The sequence below is a fragment of the Podarcis gaigeae genome (assembly GCF_964106915.1).
Source record: "Podarcis gaigeae genome assembly, chromosome: 8".
NCBI classification, from domain to species: domain Eukaryota; kingdom Metazoa; phylum Chordata; class Lepidosauria; order Squamata; family Lacertidae; genus Podarcis; species Podarcis gaigeae.
Window position 1 is genome coordinate 81,214,880 of NC_139684.1, and position 19,528 is coordinate 81,234,407.

A 19,528-nucleotide genomic window follows, 5' to 3' on the forward strand; every position below is an offset into this window, starting at 1 on the left:
ACCTCTGGTTATGAACTTAATTCGTTCCAGAGGTCCGTTCTTAACCTGAAACCGTTCTTAACCTGAGGTACCACTTTAGCTAGTGGGGCCTCCCACTGCCGCCGGTGCGCGATTTCTGTTCTCACCCTGAGGTAAAGTTCTTAACCTGAGGTACTACTTCCGGGTTAGCGGAGTCTGTAACCCAAAGTGTTTGTAACCTGAGGTATTTGTAACCTGAGGTACCACTTATTCACTTTGCCTCTGAATATCATAGAGCAGTGTTTCCCAAACTCTCCAGCTGTTTTTGGACTACAACTCCCATCATCCCTAGCTATCAGGACCAGTGGCCATGGATGATGGGAACTGTAGTACAGCTGGAGACCCAAGTTTGGGAAACTGCTGTAGAGCAACTTCTGTATGAGGAAAGGGAGTTTTTGGTTTAGAGAAAAGGCAAGTAAGAAGGGTAGGGTATAAATAATAAAAATTGTTGTTGTTGTTGTTAGGTGGCATGAGAGAAGGCTATTAAAGTATGCCAGGCATTGGGAGAAAGTTTTTCTCCCTCTCTCATTATGATAAAACTCATGGATGTTCAGTGGAAGATACCAGACGGATAAAAGGAAGTCCTCCTTCATGCGGCGCATAGTGAAAACTGTGGAACTCTCTGCCACCGGAAGCAGTGATGACCACCAACTTGGGTAGCTTTAAAGGATGCCTGGACAAATTTGTGCAGGATAAGACCATCAGTGGCTGCTAGCCATGCTCTGCCTCCACAGCTGGAAGCAGTTACTGGAAACGGCAGGGTGGGATGAGTTGTCCTGCTAGCAGGTTTCCCACAGGCATCAGATTTATACCTGACAGGTGCTCAGCATGACTTGGGCACGCCCAGTGTCCCAGGGTTTTGTGCTGACCGAGCGCCGCGACACAGACCCATTTTTCAGACTGGGACACCGAGGGGAATCGCCCGGCAGAAAACGATGGTGAAATAGCGTGCCATGCCTACCTCAAGAGCGACAGCTTGCGTAACCAACTCAGCTCTTCCTCTTTTAATAGTGCCTTGCGATGCCAGTCAGATAGGCGGGGCACTCTCTGAAAAACGATGAGTGATGATGAGGAGAAAGGGTTAAAAAGATGACTGCACAGTTGTTCACTAAAATTTCTTAACCTGAAAGTGTTGTTAACCTGAGGTACCACTTTAGCTAATGGGGCCTCCCGCTGACGCCGCACGATTTCTGTTCTCATCCTGAAGCAAAGTTCTTAATCCGAGGTACTATTTCTGGGTTAACGGAGTCTGTAACCTGAACTGTCTGTAACCTGAAGCGTCTGTAACCTGAGCTACCACTGTACTGGAAAGGGTTATTTCAGGGTTTCACCGCTCGCGCATGTGCAGACGCTCAAAATGACATCACACGCATGCGCAGAAGCGGCGAATCGCAACCCGCGCACGTGGAGACGTGGGTTGCGTTCTGCTCATGTTGTGAATGGGGCTCCGGAACGGATCCTGTTCACAACCAGAGGTACCACTGTATCAGACTTTTAGAAGACATCCAAAGGCAGTCCTGTTTGGGGAAGTTTTTAATGTCTGATGTTTTATTGTATTTTTAATATTTTGTTGGAAGCCGCCCAGAGTGAGTGGGGAAACCCAGCCAGATGGACGGGGTGTAAATAATAAATTGTTGTTGTTGTTATCACTGCACAGCCGGGCTGTGGCCAAGACGTCTGTGCCAGATTCTTTCGGCTGGGTGGGAGTGGATGAGTGGGCTTGATCAAATTGCATCTTCTCTCTCTCCCTGCTTTTTGTGATCCTCTGATTTCATATTCCGGATGTGTGGCTGTCATATTCCCCCGCAGTCAGAGGCATTTCTAAGCTCGGAACAGTCTAATCCTTTAAGCCTCCCCGAGTAAGAGAAAACATTTCCTCCTTTTCACCATCTTCCCACGTCTTCTCTCTCCTTCGTTTTCTCGCTTCCTCCCCATGCTCTTACAACACAGCCTTGGAGAACCCAGTGCCCCCCAGATGTTTCGAAGCTGCCCTCCAAAACATCAGCAGGGCGCCAGGTTGACCAAGCCTGCTCCAAGGGAGGGAGGGCAACCCAGATCTTGCAGCCTCGCTTCCTCCTCTTTGTACCCGCACCAGGAAGTTGCAGATTCTCTCCTTCCCCTCCTGGATTTGGGCATCCTTGGCTGCGCCCAGCTCCTTGGCAGCAGGGCCGGCGTCGCAAGGATTCCTTTGGAAACCTGCTCCTCGGCTTGAAAATAGTAATTTCGAGCCGCCGCGAGAGAAATCCACGCGCCGCCACTTGCTCCAAGCTGGCCCATGCATAATGGATGGGGCTGTGGGTAATTCTGGGTCCTCCCAGGAGAGCCGAGGAGGGGATCAGTTAGTGGATGAACACGCCAAGCTGGCAGCCAAAAGATGGCACGCGGAGGTCTGCCTCTCACCTCTCAATCTCGCACCTCTGGTGCTTTTGCCTCCCGACACGAAGGGAAGGCGACAGATGGCCTTGGCTGGGAAGGAAGGAGTTGGCCGCAGTTGCCCTGGATCTGGGACGGCGGGGGCAGAGAAGCCTGCGACTCTCCAGCTGTTGCGGAACTACAACTCCCATAAGCCTCAGCTGTCGGTGGGAGCTGATGGGAGTTGGAGTCCAGCAGTGCCTGGAAGGGCAAAGGTTCCCCAGCCCAGGTCTAGAAGGAATGAGATTTTTTTTTTTAAATCTGCAAGCTGCCTTATGTTCCTGGCAGGGAAAATGGCGGGGTAGAAATAAATATATAATAACAACAATAATATACAGTATCAAGGGTGGGGAAGCCTTTTCTGCCTGAGGACCACATTAGCCTCCTGGGGGCCACATTCCAGAAGATTATCATTGCTATTTCGTCCATTTATATCCTACCCTTCCTTCTGAAGGAAGCCAGACAGAAGAGTCTTGACCTGAAGACAAGAGGTTTCTGCATGCAACAGTGCATTCCTCTCTCCACCCAGGCAATGAAGCGTATTTATCGCCATCCAAAGATACTTGGATAGCTCAGTTGGTTAGAGCATGGCGCTAATAACTCTAATAATGCCAAGGCTGCAGGTTCGATCCCCACACGGGACAGCTGCACATTCCTGCATTGCAGGGGGTTGGACTAGATGACCCTCAGGGGCCCTTCCAACTCTCCAATTCTACGATTCTGTGATTCTATACATCCCAAGCAGAGAAAAGCACTGGAGGGAAATGTGGGGCAGGGCGCTGAGGAGTTTGGCTTGGGGATGCCCAAACTTTTTTCAAAGAGGGCCAGATTTGATGAAGTAAACATGCGTGAGGGCCGACCAAGGTTGTTGTGCTTTTTTTTAGGATTTTACCCCAGGACAGATACTGCCATGGGGGCTGGATTAGGCCCCCAAATCGGACTTTGGACATGCCTGGCCTAGGGAGTACAGTGGTACCTCGGGTTACAGATGCTTCAGGTTACAGACTCCGCTAACCCAGAAATAGTACCTCGGGTTAAGAACTTTGCTTCAGGATGAGAACAGAAATCGCGTGGCAGCAGCAGGAGGCCCCATTAGCTAAAGTGGTAACTCAGGTTAAGAACAGTTTCAGGTTAAGAACGGACCTCCAGAACGAATTACGTTCTTAACCCGAGGTACCACTGTATTTTGAGAGCCAAGCGGAGAGGTTTGTAGGGCCTTATTTCACCAATACACCGAAGGTTCCTCACCCCTCCTTTAATTAGTGCTGAAGATTGCCAACTTTCCCCCCTTGCCTCTGCTCCTGCGCCTGTGAGTGCCACTTGATCTGCTGGCTTTTGAAGTGATTCTGCTGATCGTCCTGCCGTGAAAAGCTTTGCTTTCAGGTTTCTGCACTTTGGGATGCTATTAAAGGCACAGCAGCAAGATGGATCAGGGCTTTTTTTTTTTTTTTAAGCCTGCTGTCGACTCTAATTTCATTTAAAAGTGCTCCTCATGCGTTGTCTCATTATCCCTATGTACATGATTCTAACAGTTCTGTGAAGTAGTAGTAATTATCCCCATAATGCAGAAGGGAGCCGACGCCGATTTTGTGCAAGGCCGCCCAGTGAGAAAATGCACGAAGTCTGACCCAAAAAGAGAGAAACATACATAAAAATTGAGCTCCAGGTAGCCAGGACAAAGGTTCTAGTCCTGTTGAAGTTTCCACTGCAAGGGAGGGGAGAGGAGCACACTTTCTCTGTGGGTTGAGGGTGTGTATGTGTGTTTCCTTTCCTTTCCTGATGGGCCTTGCACAAACTTCTGGCATGTGATGGGCAGAGCCGGGATGCCCTGTGCCATGAAAAGCCCCAGAGCGTTTGACGGCAGTGACGAACGACAGGGGTTGTTGCCTTCTTAAGCAGGAGGAAATGGAGCAGTGGGCGCTTTGCCTGGCAAGGAAATGTGATGCAAGCACACACAAACACACACACATGCCTTCATTTGCTTCATTTCTCCCTGGCAGGCCAGTAAAAAGATGCAGTCGCAGAGACCCAACGCATAAGAACATAACCTATGGTGACTCAGGCCAATGCCCCATCTCAGACGCGGGTGGCGCTGCGGTCTAAACCACCGAGCCTCTTGGACTTGCTGATCGGAAGGTCGTGGTTCGAATCTCCAAGATGGGGTGAGCTCCCGTTGCTATGTCCCTGCTCCTGCCAACCTAGCAGTCTGAAAACATGCCAGTGCAAGTAGATAAATAGGTACCACTGCGGCAGGAAGGTAAACGGCATTTCCGTGTGCTCTGGCTTCCATCACAGTGTTCAGTTGTGCCAGAAGCGATTTAGTCCTGCTGGCCACATGACCCGGAAATGCTGTCTGTGGACAAACGCCGGTTCCTTCAGCCTGAAAGCGAGATGAGCGCCACAACCCCATAGTCGCCTTTGACTGGACTTAACCGTCCAGGGGTCCTTTACTTTTTTTACCCATCTCAGTCAGTATTGCCTGCCCTGACTGGCAGTGACTGTCCATGCTTTCATGCATAAAGGTAAAGTTAAAGGGACCCCTGGCTATTAGGTCCATTCATGGCCAACTCTGGGGTTGCGGCGCTCATCTCGCTTTATTGGTCGCGGGAGCCGGCATACAGCTTCCAGGTCATGTGGCCAGCATGACTAAGCCGCTTCTGGCGAACCAGAGCAGCGCACGGAAACGCCGTATACCTTCCCACCGGAGCGGTACCTATTTATCTACTTGCACCTTGAGGTGCTTTTGAACTGCTAGATTGGCAGGAGCTGGGACCGAGCAATGGGAGCTCACCCAGTTGCAGGGATTTGAACCGCCAACCTTCTGATTGGCAAGCCCTAGGCTCTGTGGTTTAACCCACAACGCCACAGGCATGGACACCCCTATTTTCATCGGAGAAAAGTTGGAGGGCATGCTTTTTACCCAGACTCTGTAGAAAAGCCAAGTCTGTTTGTGTACGCATGTGCGGTTGGGCGGGTGGGAGAACAACTCAAAGGGTTGTTTGAACACTCTCTTGAAATCGTAAACGTGCCTACTGGCCAAAAAGGTCAGTGACCTTAGCTTAACCGCTGGACCTCATTCTTTATTTTTTTTCATAACAGGGGCTTGTAACCCAGAAACTTCCCATGCACCTCTGCGCGCGCGCACACACACAGAGAGAGAGAGAGAGACTCACACTCACACACTGTAGCCATCGCTCTCTTCAAAGTGCTGAGGAGAGATGAAAGGCAAAATCCCGGCATTCATCCCCTCTCAGGGCTGCCTTCACCCTTATGCTTAAAACATCAATTGTGTGCCGAAGAAAAGCTGCGCATTACAGGCCGTATGAATTATGCACGCTGAGCTCATTCGCCTCCATACATCTCTATTTTGCATAATTTATATCGCTCCTTGCTAACCGCGGCAAAAGGAAGGCAACCTGGCTAGCGGGAATCCTGATCTGCGCCTTCCGAGATTTCGGCGGCGGTTCACCCCTACGCTTCCGAGTGTTCAGGGCTAGAAACTTGGCGGATAAATATTGCTTGCTTGCAGCCATTTGTTGTGTCGCAAACAATTCAGGACGGGAGTGGCAGATATATATTTGTTGAAAACTATGATAGCTGAGATTCTCCTGTGCCTGATTTTGCACAGGGCAGCTGTGCGGTGGATGACGTCAGTTTGAACGTTTTAGCTTTAGTTGTTTTGTTTGTGCTTTTACTTGGCATTTTATCTCGTGAGCCGCCCTGAGATCTTGCAGTGAGGACGGTGCATAAATCTAATAAGTAATAGACTAATAAATAACAGTGCAGCCCTCTCTAATCAATAGATTGCCAGCCCTAGAACTAGACTTGGGTCATGGGGGAGCCTCTTATCTGTTCCCTCCCTGCTCTTTTCCCATGGCCAGGAATTCCAACTTGGAAGAATGCTTTGCCCTCATCCTTCCCCAAAAGTCCATTCCCTGAAGCTGCAGCAGGATGGGTGCGGTGGGGGCACCAGGGGCTGCTTGCTTTCCCTCTGTGGTGTGAATCACAGTCCATTCAACCTTCCTATCTGCCAGTACAAACCCCCTGCAATTGCTAATCTGCAGCGTAGAATTAAGGTGCCACCTAGTGGTTGAAGATTGGAGAGTAAGAGAAATAATAATAATAATAAACACGATGTAGAATCCCGGCCAGTAAAAGCCTTGTTCTGGGTTTACACGAAAACATAAGAAGAGCCTGATGGATCAGGCCTGCAGCCCATATAATCCAGCATCCTATTTTCACGTGGGATCACCCAGGGAAATCTGCAAGCTTGACCTGAGCCCAAGAGAGACACTTCCCTCCTGCAATTTCCACTGGTATTCGGAAGCTTTGGTTCCTCTGGCTATGGAAGCAGAGCACAGCCATTGTGGCCGGCAGCCACTGAGAGCCCTCTCCTCTATGAGATGTGTGTTTATAAGCTGTGTGTTTATAAGAGCCATGAGACTCTTAATCTCAGGGCTGCATGTTCAAGGCCCACGTTGGCCAGAAAGATCCCTGCACTGCAGAGGGTTGGACCAAATGACTCTCATGCTTTCTTCCAACTCTACGATTCTACAATCACAATTCAGCAGAAACAATAACGGGTCTTGCGGCACCTTAAAGATTTAGACATGTATTGGGGCATGGTGCTTTGCGGACTAGAATGCACATCGTCTACAGTGGTACCTCTGGATGCGAACGGGATCTGTTCCGGAGCCCCGTTCGTATCCTGAAGCAAACGTAACACGTGGCTGCGCATCTGCGTGTTGCGTTTTGCTGCTTCCGCGCATGCGTGTGACGTCATTTTGAGCGCATTCCGTTACTTCTGGGTCGCCGCAGAATGCAACCCGGAAATGCTCAACCTGAAGTGTATGCATCCCGAGGTTTGACTGTATTGCATGAATTGTTATCTTTGGATGAGAGGAATATATACAGTAGTACCTTGGGTTAAGAACTTCGTTCTGGAGGCCTGTTCTTAACCTGAAGCACCACTTTAGCTAATGGGGCCTCCTGCTGCTGCCACACGATTTCTGTTCTCATTCTGAAGCAAAGTTCTTAACTCGAGGTACTATTTCTGGGTTAGCGGAGTCTGTAACCTGAAGCGTATGTAACCTGAAGTGTGTGTAACCTGAAGCGTATGTAACCCGAGGTACCACTGTATAGGCACAAGGGCAGAGGTGGGGATCCTCTGGCTTTCCAGATGTTGCAGAGCTCCAGCTTCCTCGCAGGCTCAGTTTAGCGTAGCCCATGGCCAGGAATGATGAGAGGGTTATGAAATGCCATTAAATGAAAAAATTACAGGCCAGGAACTAAATTATGGCTTAAAACCTGTGCAAAATCAGCAGCACGGTGACCATTTGCAGCATCAGTAATTGGAGACCACACATTCATCCTGGCATTTGTTGAGTAGATTTGCTCCCTGTAGTGGAAGTAGAAAACCATTGTGTCCGTTCACACCCAAACAGGCTTGAGCTGTGTGTCTGCCAAACCCAGCCCTCTGAAAACCTCAGAGTTCCTTTTCTAGCCACAGTTGTTCAGAGGGGAGGCTTGGAAACAGGTGAGCCCCACTTGGCCGGCTGAAATCTCAGAGCAGCAGTTGCTGAAAGAGACTTCCAATAACCAGAGGCCTTGCCTCACCCCCATGTTTGTATGAAATTGTGAAAAGGAAAGAAAACCATGCTTGAAGAAAATGTTCCATTTAACATTTGTTTAAAAAAACCGAGGCATTTTTGTTGGGGATTGTAGGGAAAGACCTGCCAAAAAAGCTGAAAAACATCTTCATGTATGCAACAAAGGCCGCGAGAGTTCTGGTAGCACTTTAAGGATGAATGGGAACCCTTTACAAAGTATCTGAAGACGCAACAAAGCGAACTGGGCTAAATAGTTTGAGCATCTATACAACTTTGTAACATGCAGAAAACAGCAGTCTCAGAGAAACCAAAGACTGGAACTGAGGGAAGTCGGGGGGTGGGGTGGGTTCTCTGTGGGAGGGGAGAGGGAGGAAAAATGGGGGGCGGGAAAACAAGAATGATATGTTTTTGGATAATATGTCTTGTTTTAATTTTGAATAATAAAAAAAGAAAACCATGCAAACGCGCTCTCTCTCCTTTTTTTGCGTAAGTTATACAGGTAGCTGAATTCGCCTTTACCTGTTGCACAGTTTGGATTACCTTGGTGCAGGATTTATTTTTTTAAAGAATGATTTTCACCTGTGAGATCAGCTTGGTGGAATTGGGTGACTCCAGGTACAGATGACAGTTGTGTGGCCATCACTCTCAGGCCTGCTTTTAAAATTGCCTTTTGGTGCCAGCTCCACGCAGACTTATCCTTTGACCTGGGAAGGAGCCCAGGAGGGGGGAAGCTGCAGCCCTCTTGATGTTGTTGGACTACAACTCCCATCATTCCTGAGAACATGAGAAGATCCCTGCTGGATCAGACCGGTGGCCTGACGGAATTTGGAGAGCTATAGCTTCTCTGCTCCTGGGTGCCACAGCAGTGGGTTTTCTGAATGTTTGAGGAGGGTTTTGATGTCTTGCGTACGTCAGAAATGGGGAACTTGTAGCCTGCCACATTTTGCGGAACTACAACTTCCTTTACCTGTCATGGCTGGATGTAGATGAGTGGGGGGGGCACCAGCTGGGGAACCCCCAGGGGAAGAAGACCCAGAGCCAGTTATTGAAGGCGGGGTGGCAGTGTCTGGTCAAAGGGTGCAGACTGGGAGGAGGAGCTGTCCGAAGCTGAAGAGGCAACAGGGTTTGGTGAGCAGGAAGAGACTGGGGCAGAGAGCAGTGCAGAATCAGAGGCAGGAGAGGAAGAGGGCCAAGAGACAGAGATGAGGCTGGCTGCTGGAGAATCCAGGGAGTCCCTCTGTCCTGCTTCAGCCAGCTCCCCTCCCGCCTGATCTCCCAGAACATGCAGAGAAAAGAAGAGGGCAGAGCAAAGAGAGACAAGACGATGGAGCCTTAGGCTGTTGGGGAAGGAACCAGGGAAAGGAGCCTTGGAGAGGAGTGGGAAGGTGGGAACCTTTAGTCCTCAGAGCTGCCTCATTGGGGCAAGACCTACTGGGAAGAGTTGCTGGGATCATTCTTCTTCTTCTTCTTTGGTGATCTCTCGTAACCTAGTAAGATTGTCTTCCATAAACACAGTTAAAACAGTGAGTCCGTAAGTGACTGTGGAGGCCAATTCTGGATCCACACGTCCTTCAACAGTGGGGACATAGGTTTCCGGGCGGAAGTTGATCACAGTGTGGATTTGCCAAGCGTGCCTTCCCCTTAGCTCGTTTCTCCCTTTCGTCCTGAGTTCGAGTGTCTTCAAAACCCACGACACCTTTGGTAAAGGCTGTTCTCCAACTGGAGCACTCGCAGGCCAGTGTTTCCCAGTTGTCGGTGTTTATCCTACTTTTTTTTTTAGATTTGCCTTGAGAGAGTTTTTGAACCTCTTTTGTTGTTCTGCAGCATTATGCTTTCCATTTTTAAGTTTGGAGTAGAGTAGTTGCTTTGGGAGACGATCATCAGGCATCCACACAACATGACCCTGCACTGTTTTGGTTTCTTTGAACAAGGAGTTAACTTCAATGACACTGGGTATTTTTTTTCCTGACATACGCCTGACTCTGGCTCCAGACATCACCCCTGGTCTTGGCCATGCCACCCAACAACACCTACAGGATCGAAACTCCCCCCCTACTGAAGCAGCCTGATGTGCAACACATGTTCACATGGGCCTCTGATTCACAGCGTTTCTTTCTTTCTTTCTTTCTTTCTTTCTTTCTTTCTTTCTTTCTTTCTTTCTTTCTTTCTTTTGTCCAGATAAGCCCAACATGGAAGGGGCAGGCACCACAGGGGGGATCATTGGTGGCCTCATTGCGGCCATCGTGGCCGTGGCCGTGGTGGCCACCGGCATCCTGATCTGCCGCCAGCAGCAGAAGAACCGGATGGATCGCGAGGAGGACGAGTGAGTGGCTCAGTTTGCTCGGGGCTGAGGGCCAGGATCCAGATAGAGTGCAGGGGGCCTGGGAGATGGGCAATGGGGCACGGCAAGAAAGGGATAACCTCCTCATCCTCCTGCCACGGTTGGTCTGGGTTCAGATTGGGCAGGTGAAGTGACACTGGCGACTAACACCACAGGCTCGCACAACTCTGAAACAAATGAAAATGGTTTAGTTCATTAATAACAACATTTATTTATTTATTTATTTATTTATTTATTTATTTATTTATTTACTGTATTTATTTAGACATACGTACATACATAGACATACTTACATACATACCTACCCCGCCCATCTGGCTGGGCTTCCCTGGCCACTCTGGGCAGCTTTCCTACAAAATATTAAAATACAGTAATCCATCAAACATTAAAAGCTTCCCTAAACAGGGCTGCCTTCAGATGTCTTCTAAAAGTTTGGTGGTTGTTGTTCTCTTTGACATCTAATGGGAGGGCATTCCACAGGGCAGGCGCCAACACTGAGAAGGCCCTCTGCCTGGTTCCCTGTAACTTGGCTTCTCGCAGTGAGGCCCCAACAGAGAATCAATATGGTGGGTCTACAATGCAGGAACAGTGACCCAAATTTCTAGGGGATAGGCTCAGCCTTTGCCAACTTGGTGGCTTCCAGATGTTTTGTGGTCAAAACATCTGGAAGCCATCACCATCTCCGATAGAGGTGTTGACAATAAAAAAAATAAACATGGAGGGAGAGAGTAACCTATGAAGATATTTTAGTGAAAACAGAATGGGTGGAGACTAAAACCATATGATAATATAAAATATGTGTTTACGGGATAGCTACAATATCACCCGGTGAAAATCAATAAAAAGCATTTGGAAAAAAAAATCTGGAAGCCACCAGGTTGGCAATGGATGCAATTATTTCTGCACTTTTCCCTCTGCATTGTTTGCCTAGGTCCTTTGCTATTCCTTTATAATAGGCCTACCATTTTGATTCTCTATCGCAGGGGCTCTCTGGCCTGCCAGATGTTGTTGGACTTCAGCTGCCACCAGCCATTGACCATTGTCCAGCGCTGAGTGGGCTTTTTTGGGAGATGCAAGTCAGCAACATCTGGAAGACCAGAGACTGGGTGTCAACAAACCTTTTAAATCTGGCCTACCATCTTTTGAGTCGGTGGCCCTTTTCGCTGGCATCTCTTTACCCCTTGGGGTGCAAATGTGAACTCAGATTAACACTCACTACCTAGAGCAGTGATATTCAACCTTTCTGAGTCCATGGCTCCCTTGACCCACCTAAAGCACATTAAAGCACATTATCTCCAGCCAGCCAGCCCTGGTAGTCAGTGGTTTGGCAGCTTACATCCTCACCTGTCTTCCTTCCTCCCGTCTTTGCAGCCAGGAAGGACCTCCTGCTTACAAGCCGCCCCCACCCTGCCAGTTGTCTGACGAAACAGAACCGGTAAGTATCTGTGGCTTGAAGTAGCCAGGATATGCTCCTGACACACGGGGTTATTTTTTCAGTCTCTTGGACTGGTTTTTGGGGGGACAAAATTATAACAGTGTCCCCATGCGAATTGCAGATCCCAGGTGATAACTTCTAGGGTAGAGCTGGGGCCCGGGTAGGACCTGTACCAAAGGGAGATGGATTCAAATCCTCCCCAGCTCAGCCGTAAAACTCACTGGGTGCCATTGGGCAAGGAAGGCTCTGTCTATTTGACCCTGGTGTTAATGGTGGCTCACATTTCCCTGTATCTACAAATGGTCCTTCTCCACCCCCAGCCCTACCTGCCAACTGCATGAGGTACTTTAGGCTAATAGACACTGGCTGGCCCAACATAGACCCCCCCTCCTGCCCCCAAAGAGCTTCTGGGCGAAGGGGGTGTGCTGCCTGGGACTGATGAGAATTGCAGCACAGAACCTCTGGAGGGTGCCCAGTTGTTGAAGACTGCCCAAAACGATGTCCTACCTACCTCGATGGCCTCTAGGCATCCTGAGCCACAGAAGCTGCCTTTGTAGCTTGTCCCTCCCAGGTGTGGTGAGAAATGGCCAGAGAATGGAGGGAGCAGACTTTGCAGGGCTCAGCAGCAGCTACTTGGCAATGGCGTCCTTGGCGCTGGCCAAGCCACCCCTGCGCAGGCAAAACCCGTCCCTCGCATGCTTAGCAATCATCAGCCTACAAATTTCCAGGGCTGTTTGTACTCTGTGCTGAAAGAGGGTGCTGTTAATCATCATCGTCATCTCCCATCTGACTGGGTTAGAATAATAATAATAATCCTTGAAGTGAGAAAAGCTGGGTTTTAATGTACCTGTTCACTGTTGAAGTGTGTGCAATATCTGTTGCTTTTTGCTTATTCCCTTCTGTTTCTGCTCTTCCTGGGGCCAGGCCAAGAGCTCAGTGGGGCAATGCATGTTCTCTCTGTCGCTGGAAGCCTTATTTACTCCCTCTGGCTGCTCTTGTGCTCAGATCCTGCTTCTGGGCTTCTCACCTGACTGGCCACGGTGGGAACAGGATGCTGGATTCAGTGGGCCTCTGACCTAACCCAGCAGGGCTTCTTAGGCTGTGATTTCAGCAGGCATTGCCCACTCTCGGGCAAAGCTCTCTTTGCAAACCATAAGGCCTAGCAACTTGCTTTTTAGGAAATAAAAACCAGAACGCTGGGAGTCTCCAATGAACGTTGGCTCCCAGAGCAGAAATCTGTGCGGTGCTTGCATGAAATGGCAGGATACGCATGGCCCTGCCATGGCTGGCTGAGGACGAAGAGACGCCGGAGGCTTTGGTGAAGCTTTTGGGCAGGGTTGCTTGCAGCAGTTTCTTCCTGCAGCTGATTAGGAGGTGGCTGGCTGAGTCTTAAGAAGCCCTTCAGACAGGCAAAGGCGACCAGGGATAGATGGGGAAGGAACTATCTGCAATTCTTTCCAGTAGCACCTTAAAGACCAACTAAGTTAGCTCTAGGTATGAGCTTTCGTGTGCATGCACACTTCTTCAGATACACTGAAACAGAAGTCACCAGACCCTTCTATATAGTGAGAAGGTGGGGAGGGGTATTACTCAGAAGGGTGGTGGGAATGGGTGATTGGCAGATAGCTGTGATGAGCCTGTTGACGACTCTTAACGACTGCAATAGGTCTTACAGGAAGCTCATACCTTACAGGAAGCTCATACCTAGAACTAACTTAGTTGGTCTTTAAGGTGCTACTGGAAGGAATTTTTTGTTTTGACTATGGCAGACCAACACGGCTACCTATCTGTATCTGCAATTCTGGGTGTGCTGGCGGCTCTCTCCCTCTCTGGCTGAGAGTATCCTGGAATTTATTCTGACTCTGGGAAGGGAGCTTCTTCTCTCTCTTGGCTTCCTCCGGCAGTTCAGGCTGCCCCCTCCCGTCTTCACCCCACATCTCTGGTTTATTCCAGGTTCCCACTCCCAGTGAGGCTGAGAGTATCCCGCTCAAAGCACCCTTTTATGAACCCAGCACCACAGACGATCTCTTTGGCGGGGTCGCTGCCACCGCAATGGAGGTGAGGGGGAGCCCATGCCAAGGAGTTTTCTCTAGGGAAGGGCCCGCGTTGAGCACAAGGGGTGCAATCAAGGAGACTGAGCCCTCTGAAACGGGATCCGCTCTGACACCCTGAGATTCAGCTTCTCGGGTTTCCCTTGGAGAGAAAACCTAGCCTGTTAAGTTGTGGGTGAACATATCAGACGACACAGCGATTCTTCAAACAGCTCTTGTTTATTCACAGGCCAGAACAGAACTGAACTGAGGGGTTCAGTCTGCCTGCTTATATAGAGCTCCAGTACAACGTAACTGTAACAATTTTCTAAAACTATCCAATCACTGAACGTCACTTTCGATCCCTTATTTGCATAACTATCTACAGTATCCTCCTGCTGGCCCAGGGTGAGAACTTCAGTACATAACATAGCCCATGCTGACCCCAGGGCCCCATGAGGAAGATCAGTATAACAAACACACACAACTCCCAGGATGTATCCTGCCCATCTGCAAACGCGCCTCTCAGAGCGTGGGATTTGGTTGTTGAGTGCACACCAGAGAATCCTGAGACTCATGGCTTCCTTTTTGTTTTTAAAATCCTCAGAGTTTCTAGTCCTTATGGCTGCAAAACGTAGCAATTAATTTGCAAACTTGTGAGCAAGGCTTGGTGAGTTTTCTACAATATAGAAAGGGGGACCAAGCAAGATGAGTAGGGAGCAGAGGGCAGGAGGCTGCTTCAGCACCCCTCCTTTGCTACACACTTTTGCAGACACAAAAGCGTTACACTGCCTATAATCTGAGGTTGTGCTTCTGGATTCTCAGCAGCATTGCTTAGGAGTCTGGCGTTTGCCTCTTGGATTGCACAGTGCTTCATAGTGCTGGTTAAAACACATCTGCCCTTCAAACTAGCTGTTCCCACAAACAGTGACCTGTCTTTCCAACACAATTGGGTGAGCTGCAGATATGTTTGTTTGCCAGGTACTCTTTAGAATCAAGGGGGACTTGGGTGGTGCTGGGATCTAAACCACAGAGCCTAGGGCTTGCTGATCAGAAGGTCGGCGGTTTGAATCCCCGCAACGGGGTGAGCTCCCGTTGTTTGGTCCCAGCTCCTGCCCACCTAGCAGTTCAAAAGCATGTCAAAGTGCAAGTAGATACATAGGCAGGAAGGTAAATAGTGTTTCCGTGCACTGCTCTGATTTGCCAGAAGTGGCTTAGTCATGCTGGCCACATGACCCGGAAGCTGTCTGTGGACAAACGCCAGCTCCCTCACCCTATGGAGCGAGATGAGCACCGCAACCCCAGAGTTGTCCGCGGCTGGACCTAACTGTCAGGGGTACCTTTACTTTACCTTCAGAATCAATAGACTAATTCTGTGCACACCAACAGGCAACACCGAGGGCCAGCCCAACCATTGGGCAATGTCAAATGTCCACTTCAGACAGCTGAATTGTGGTGCTTTGAAGGGGCCATTAACTGTTATTTGTTTTATTATTGTATTAAGTCCCAAAATATCTTGGTGAGCTTTGGAGGCCTTGACTTGTGAGGGAGGGGCAGCATTTGTTGCTCTGCCTCAGGCGGCAAAATGTCTTGGGCAAGCCCTGAATACAAGAAAAAACAAGAAATAGGTGCCACATAGTCTGGGACACAAGTCCCTTGTGGCACGGCTCCTTAGGGGGGGGGGGTTTATCCAGCCCCCACAGCTTTAGCAAGGGCCCTACTAGTCTGGGGCTTGGGCCTGGCCAAGTTAGCTGAGCTCAGCACAGAGAGAGCATACAATGTTGACCCCTGAGACTGGCAGCCAGGATGATGCCTCTGGGTTGGCCTGGCCTGGCTACCATCACACCATACATTTAAAGAGCTATGATACCACTTTAAACTGTCATGGCGCCCCCCAAAGAATTCTGGGAGCTGTAGTTTGTTAAGGGTGCTGAGAGAAGTTAGGAGACCTCTTTTCCCATCACATATAGGCACTTCCCAGAGTGATTGATTGCCAAATCACCCTGGGAACTGCAGCTCTGGGAGGGGAATAGGGGGTCTCCTAGCAACGCTCAGCACCCTTAGCGAACTACAGCTCCCAGAATTCCATGGGGGAAGCCATGACATAGTCATCAGGCCCTGGCTTGGTCATCAGAGCAGCATGGTCTCCACTTCAGTCCAGATATGGCTGCTCCCATCTCCAAGCCAAGCCTCCAGCTCTGGGAACCGAATTCAGGAACCCGGGTCCACCATCACAACCTCCCACCCACCTCAGTGTAAACACGGTGGGATGCAGGATGCAACAAGGGATGTGGCGGAGGGACAGCAGTTAAGTAAATATCCCTCCCTCCAAACCACCAATCCATTCCTTCCCTCTGCAGGAGGCCCCGCGATACCACGAGCTGCCGACGCTGGAAGAGCGAGAGGCGGCGGCAGACGCTGGCCCCAGCATGGAGGACGAATATCTGGACCAGATCAACCCCATTTATGACGCGCTCTCCTTCGCAGCCACGGAGGAAGAGGCTGCCATGGCTCCCATGTCCACCGACAAGGCCTTTATCATGTCCAGGGCTATGTATGTCTGAGCCCTGAGGCCGGATTTCCACCTGAGGCCCGGAGATGAGGATGCTGTATCTCGCGCTGGTCCTGGAGAGATGCTGCTTCTTTGGACGCTATATCCCGTTAGATGCCCAGCGCGGATCCCTTGAAAATCCCGGGTTTCTCGTGTGCCTTAGATGGGCAGGAGCACGTCCTGCTCCAACCAAGCAGGCCTTCTCATTCCTTCTGTTCCTTCTCCAGCAAGGCCAGAGCTGTCCCACCATGCCAAACACACGTAGTGCCTTCATCTTTTGTCTTTTGAAATGGGCCTTATACCCTCCCAGCCTCCCCTAAAGTCTAGTGGGCCTTCCTGAGCCAAATTTCCCTGACCCTGAGCCATCTGGCTGTCGGACAAATGCTACGTTTACAGTAGAATCCAGAGTCCTCAGAACCACTTCCCATGCGTGGATACAGGGGCCAAGTACCTCTTGCAGCTTCTCCCCCCGTGGAGCTATTGACTCCTGCCAAAGCCAGTTGGGGGGGTGGATTTTATACCTCCTTAGGTACCCCCCATTCTCTTGGTGCCCCTGTATTAACCTCTCCTACCTGAAGGATGCCTGGCACCTGGTAAAACGATGATTCCTGGGCTGTACCACTTTGTATTGCAGATGGAGGTTGCCCGATTGCTCCCCGCCACCCCCAAAAGGAAAAAGAATCCTACACATAGAAAATGGGCATGTTGGGAAGAAGTCTTGGCTAGACTCCCCCAGCATCTAGTTTTCTCTGGGTGTCGGGGTGGGGGAGATTCAGTCGCGCAGTTCCGTCTGCACTCTGGAACGGAACAATCCAGGAACAACACTAGACGAGAGCTTTTTCTCTCTACACCAGACTCCGAGATACGATTGGAACTATCTTCACATGACATGATCACGCCTTGGTGAATGTTTAGGCTCCTTCCAGAAGGCACAAGAAATGCCTTCCAGGTGCCTGGCAACCACCACCACAGTGTTAGCATCTTTGGGGTTTGACGTGCTAGATGCCTTGGCCACGGGGTGGGCAACTAGTCGCGGGTACTCCGCTTCTCACTGTGTCCTCGAAACAATCTTGGCATGCGCTCCCAACTGCGCATGGCGTCTCCCACCAAGCACCCAAGAGTATTGCTTCCTCCTTGCCCTAATACACTGCCAGCCCCAGGGAGTTGGGGGTTCCCCATGTGAATGAGTGCAAAAGATAGGGTCTCTTGCTGTTGAAAGCTGAACTCTCTTTCCCAAACAACCATATGCACACACCCCGGGAGGTTTTGGCTGCAACAGAATATGCCTCGTAGCCTTCCTGCAGAAAGCCAAGTGGCATCTCCTTCTGCGGCAGTCTTCAAGGGGTGGCTGGGCAGGTCTCTTCAATGAGTGCTTTTAAAAAAGGGGCTAGGACATCCCTGCTTGGGCTACCTCCCAACTGCAATGTTGAAGGTGCCAATTTAGCACTAGGCCAGGGATATGAGCTGTGACAGCCTTTTTAGCAAGGGGTTTGGAAACGGGACGGACTTGCGCAGGTATCTGTGCATAACAATCTCTCGTTGAGTCTGTGGCACGTCATCAGGACTCGACCCCATGCCAAATCCTGGAACCTGAAGGGTGGCAAGGCAGCTTGTGCTGCCCCACTCGGCTCTGGCCAAAGGAGGGGACTGCAGGGAGAACAGCAAGGAAGGATCTTCACATCAGTTGGGCAAAGTAGGTTGTGTGGCAGCTCCCTATAAAAGCTGCCAGGCGCAGGTTACTGTTGCTGTGTTGCTGGCAAGAGGCCACTTTTGTCCACAAGCCCAAGTTTGGAGTGCTGTGCCTGATCTGTTACCCCAACAAGGACCAGTTAGGCTGGTAGGGACTGTTGCAGTACGACGTCGCTGTGAAGCCTTCAGGTGTCTGCAGCACATCTGGCAATCAGTCAGTCAGTCAATCAACCTCCCATCTAGATTTAGTCACTGTCCAGAAGTTTGGTGGGGAACTTAGGGACCTTTAGTTGCTGTTGGCCTCCAAACAGCTTCTACCAGCATTGCTAGAGCTAAGGGGTGGTGATGGGAGTTGTAGTCCGGCAATGCCTGGATGTCCCCTTGTCTCCCAGCCCCACACATAAGAGGATACACGGAGATCTTTCCGTGTTTCAGAGTTTCCGCTTTTGAGTGGGGAGGTTGGTGCCACAAACTCCCGCTGGCATGATTTTCCTATAGCTCAGGCTCCGGTTGCTACTTGAATTGTGAATCTGTTCCCCAAGAGCTCAGGAGCCACCCGGATTTCCAGGCTCCTGATCTGAAAATGTGAAGGGTTGTTTTGTAGGTTTGCTGTTTTTAGTTGTTGCCTTTTTGCCACTGCTGCTGTTTCCCCTGGGCGCAGGTACAGATTGGCGCTGCAGGATTTTTTATTGTGATTACAATTGCTTTTTACTACCTGTTCCTCTTGACTTCACTGATCTTAACACTAATGCCATGAATCTCAGGGTCTGAGGGAAGGAATGATTGAAACTCAAGATGCCTTTTCCCCTCAATGCCCTTTTCGTGCCTTTGCTTGACGCTGAATGGACAGATCTCAGTGGGAACACAGATGGACTTTCTTCTTTTTTAAATAAACTTTTTACTGATGTTGTTTCTTAAAAATAAATGTTTTTCAAACCCTCGTAATGACATCATCATGCTTTATGGGTGAGGAGGGCCCGAACAGTATCTGATTTGATATCTTGCCATGGGCTAGGTGTCCTGGGGAGGGTTCGGAGACGTCCACCGGTTTGACTCCTAGATAAATAAAGAGCCTTGGATCACACCCACAACATACATAGAAAGCATGAAGTTTCCTCACAAAGACTCTTGGGAAGTGCAGTTTGCTCAGGGTGCTGGGAATTGTAGCTCGGTGCAGGGTAAACTACAGTTCCCATGAATATATATATATTCGGAGGAAGAAGCAATTTCTATCTCTCTCTCTCTCTCTCTCTCTCTATATATATATATATATATGGAGATAGAAATTGCTTCTTCCTCCCAATATATATATATCCATATATATATATATGGAATATATCAACATTCTGGGCGTTGGCCTGACTTTGAGGAAAGGCGAGGATCCTACAAGCCTCCCATGTGGGTAACTATGGAAACCTTCGGCGCGCGGAACCCAACGGCGCT

The 19,528-nt window shown here is 49.8% G+C and overlaps 1 protein-coding gene across 2 annotated transcripts in view; it reads left to right on the forward strand.

Annotated features, from left to right (window-relative positions):
* The window catches only part of NECTIN2 (nectin cell adhesion molecule 2), a 95,424-nt gene extending 76,394 nt beyond the window's left edge, over positions 1 to 19,030 (forward strand). Inside the window, exons 6-9 of one of the 2 annotated variants that reach the window (XM_083754000.1) lie at positions 10,218 to 10,362; positions 11,752 to 11,815; positions 13,769 to 13,873; positions 16,206 to 19,030. In XM_083754000.1, coding sequence (XP_083610126.1) covers positions 10,218 to 10,362; positions 11,752 to 11,815; positions 13,769 to 13,873; positions 16,206 to 16,409 — 518 coding nt within the window. In that variant the 3' untranslated portion in view covers positions 16,410 to 19,030. The remainder of the gene's footprint in view (positions 1 to 10,217; positions 10,363 to 11,751; positions 11,816 to 13,768; positions 13,874 to 16,205) is intronic. The other variant, XM_083754002.1, reaches the window with a different exon arrangement.
* The last annotated feature ends 498 nt before the right edge of the window (positions 19,031 to 19,528 follow it).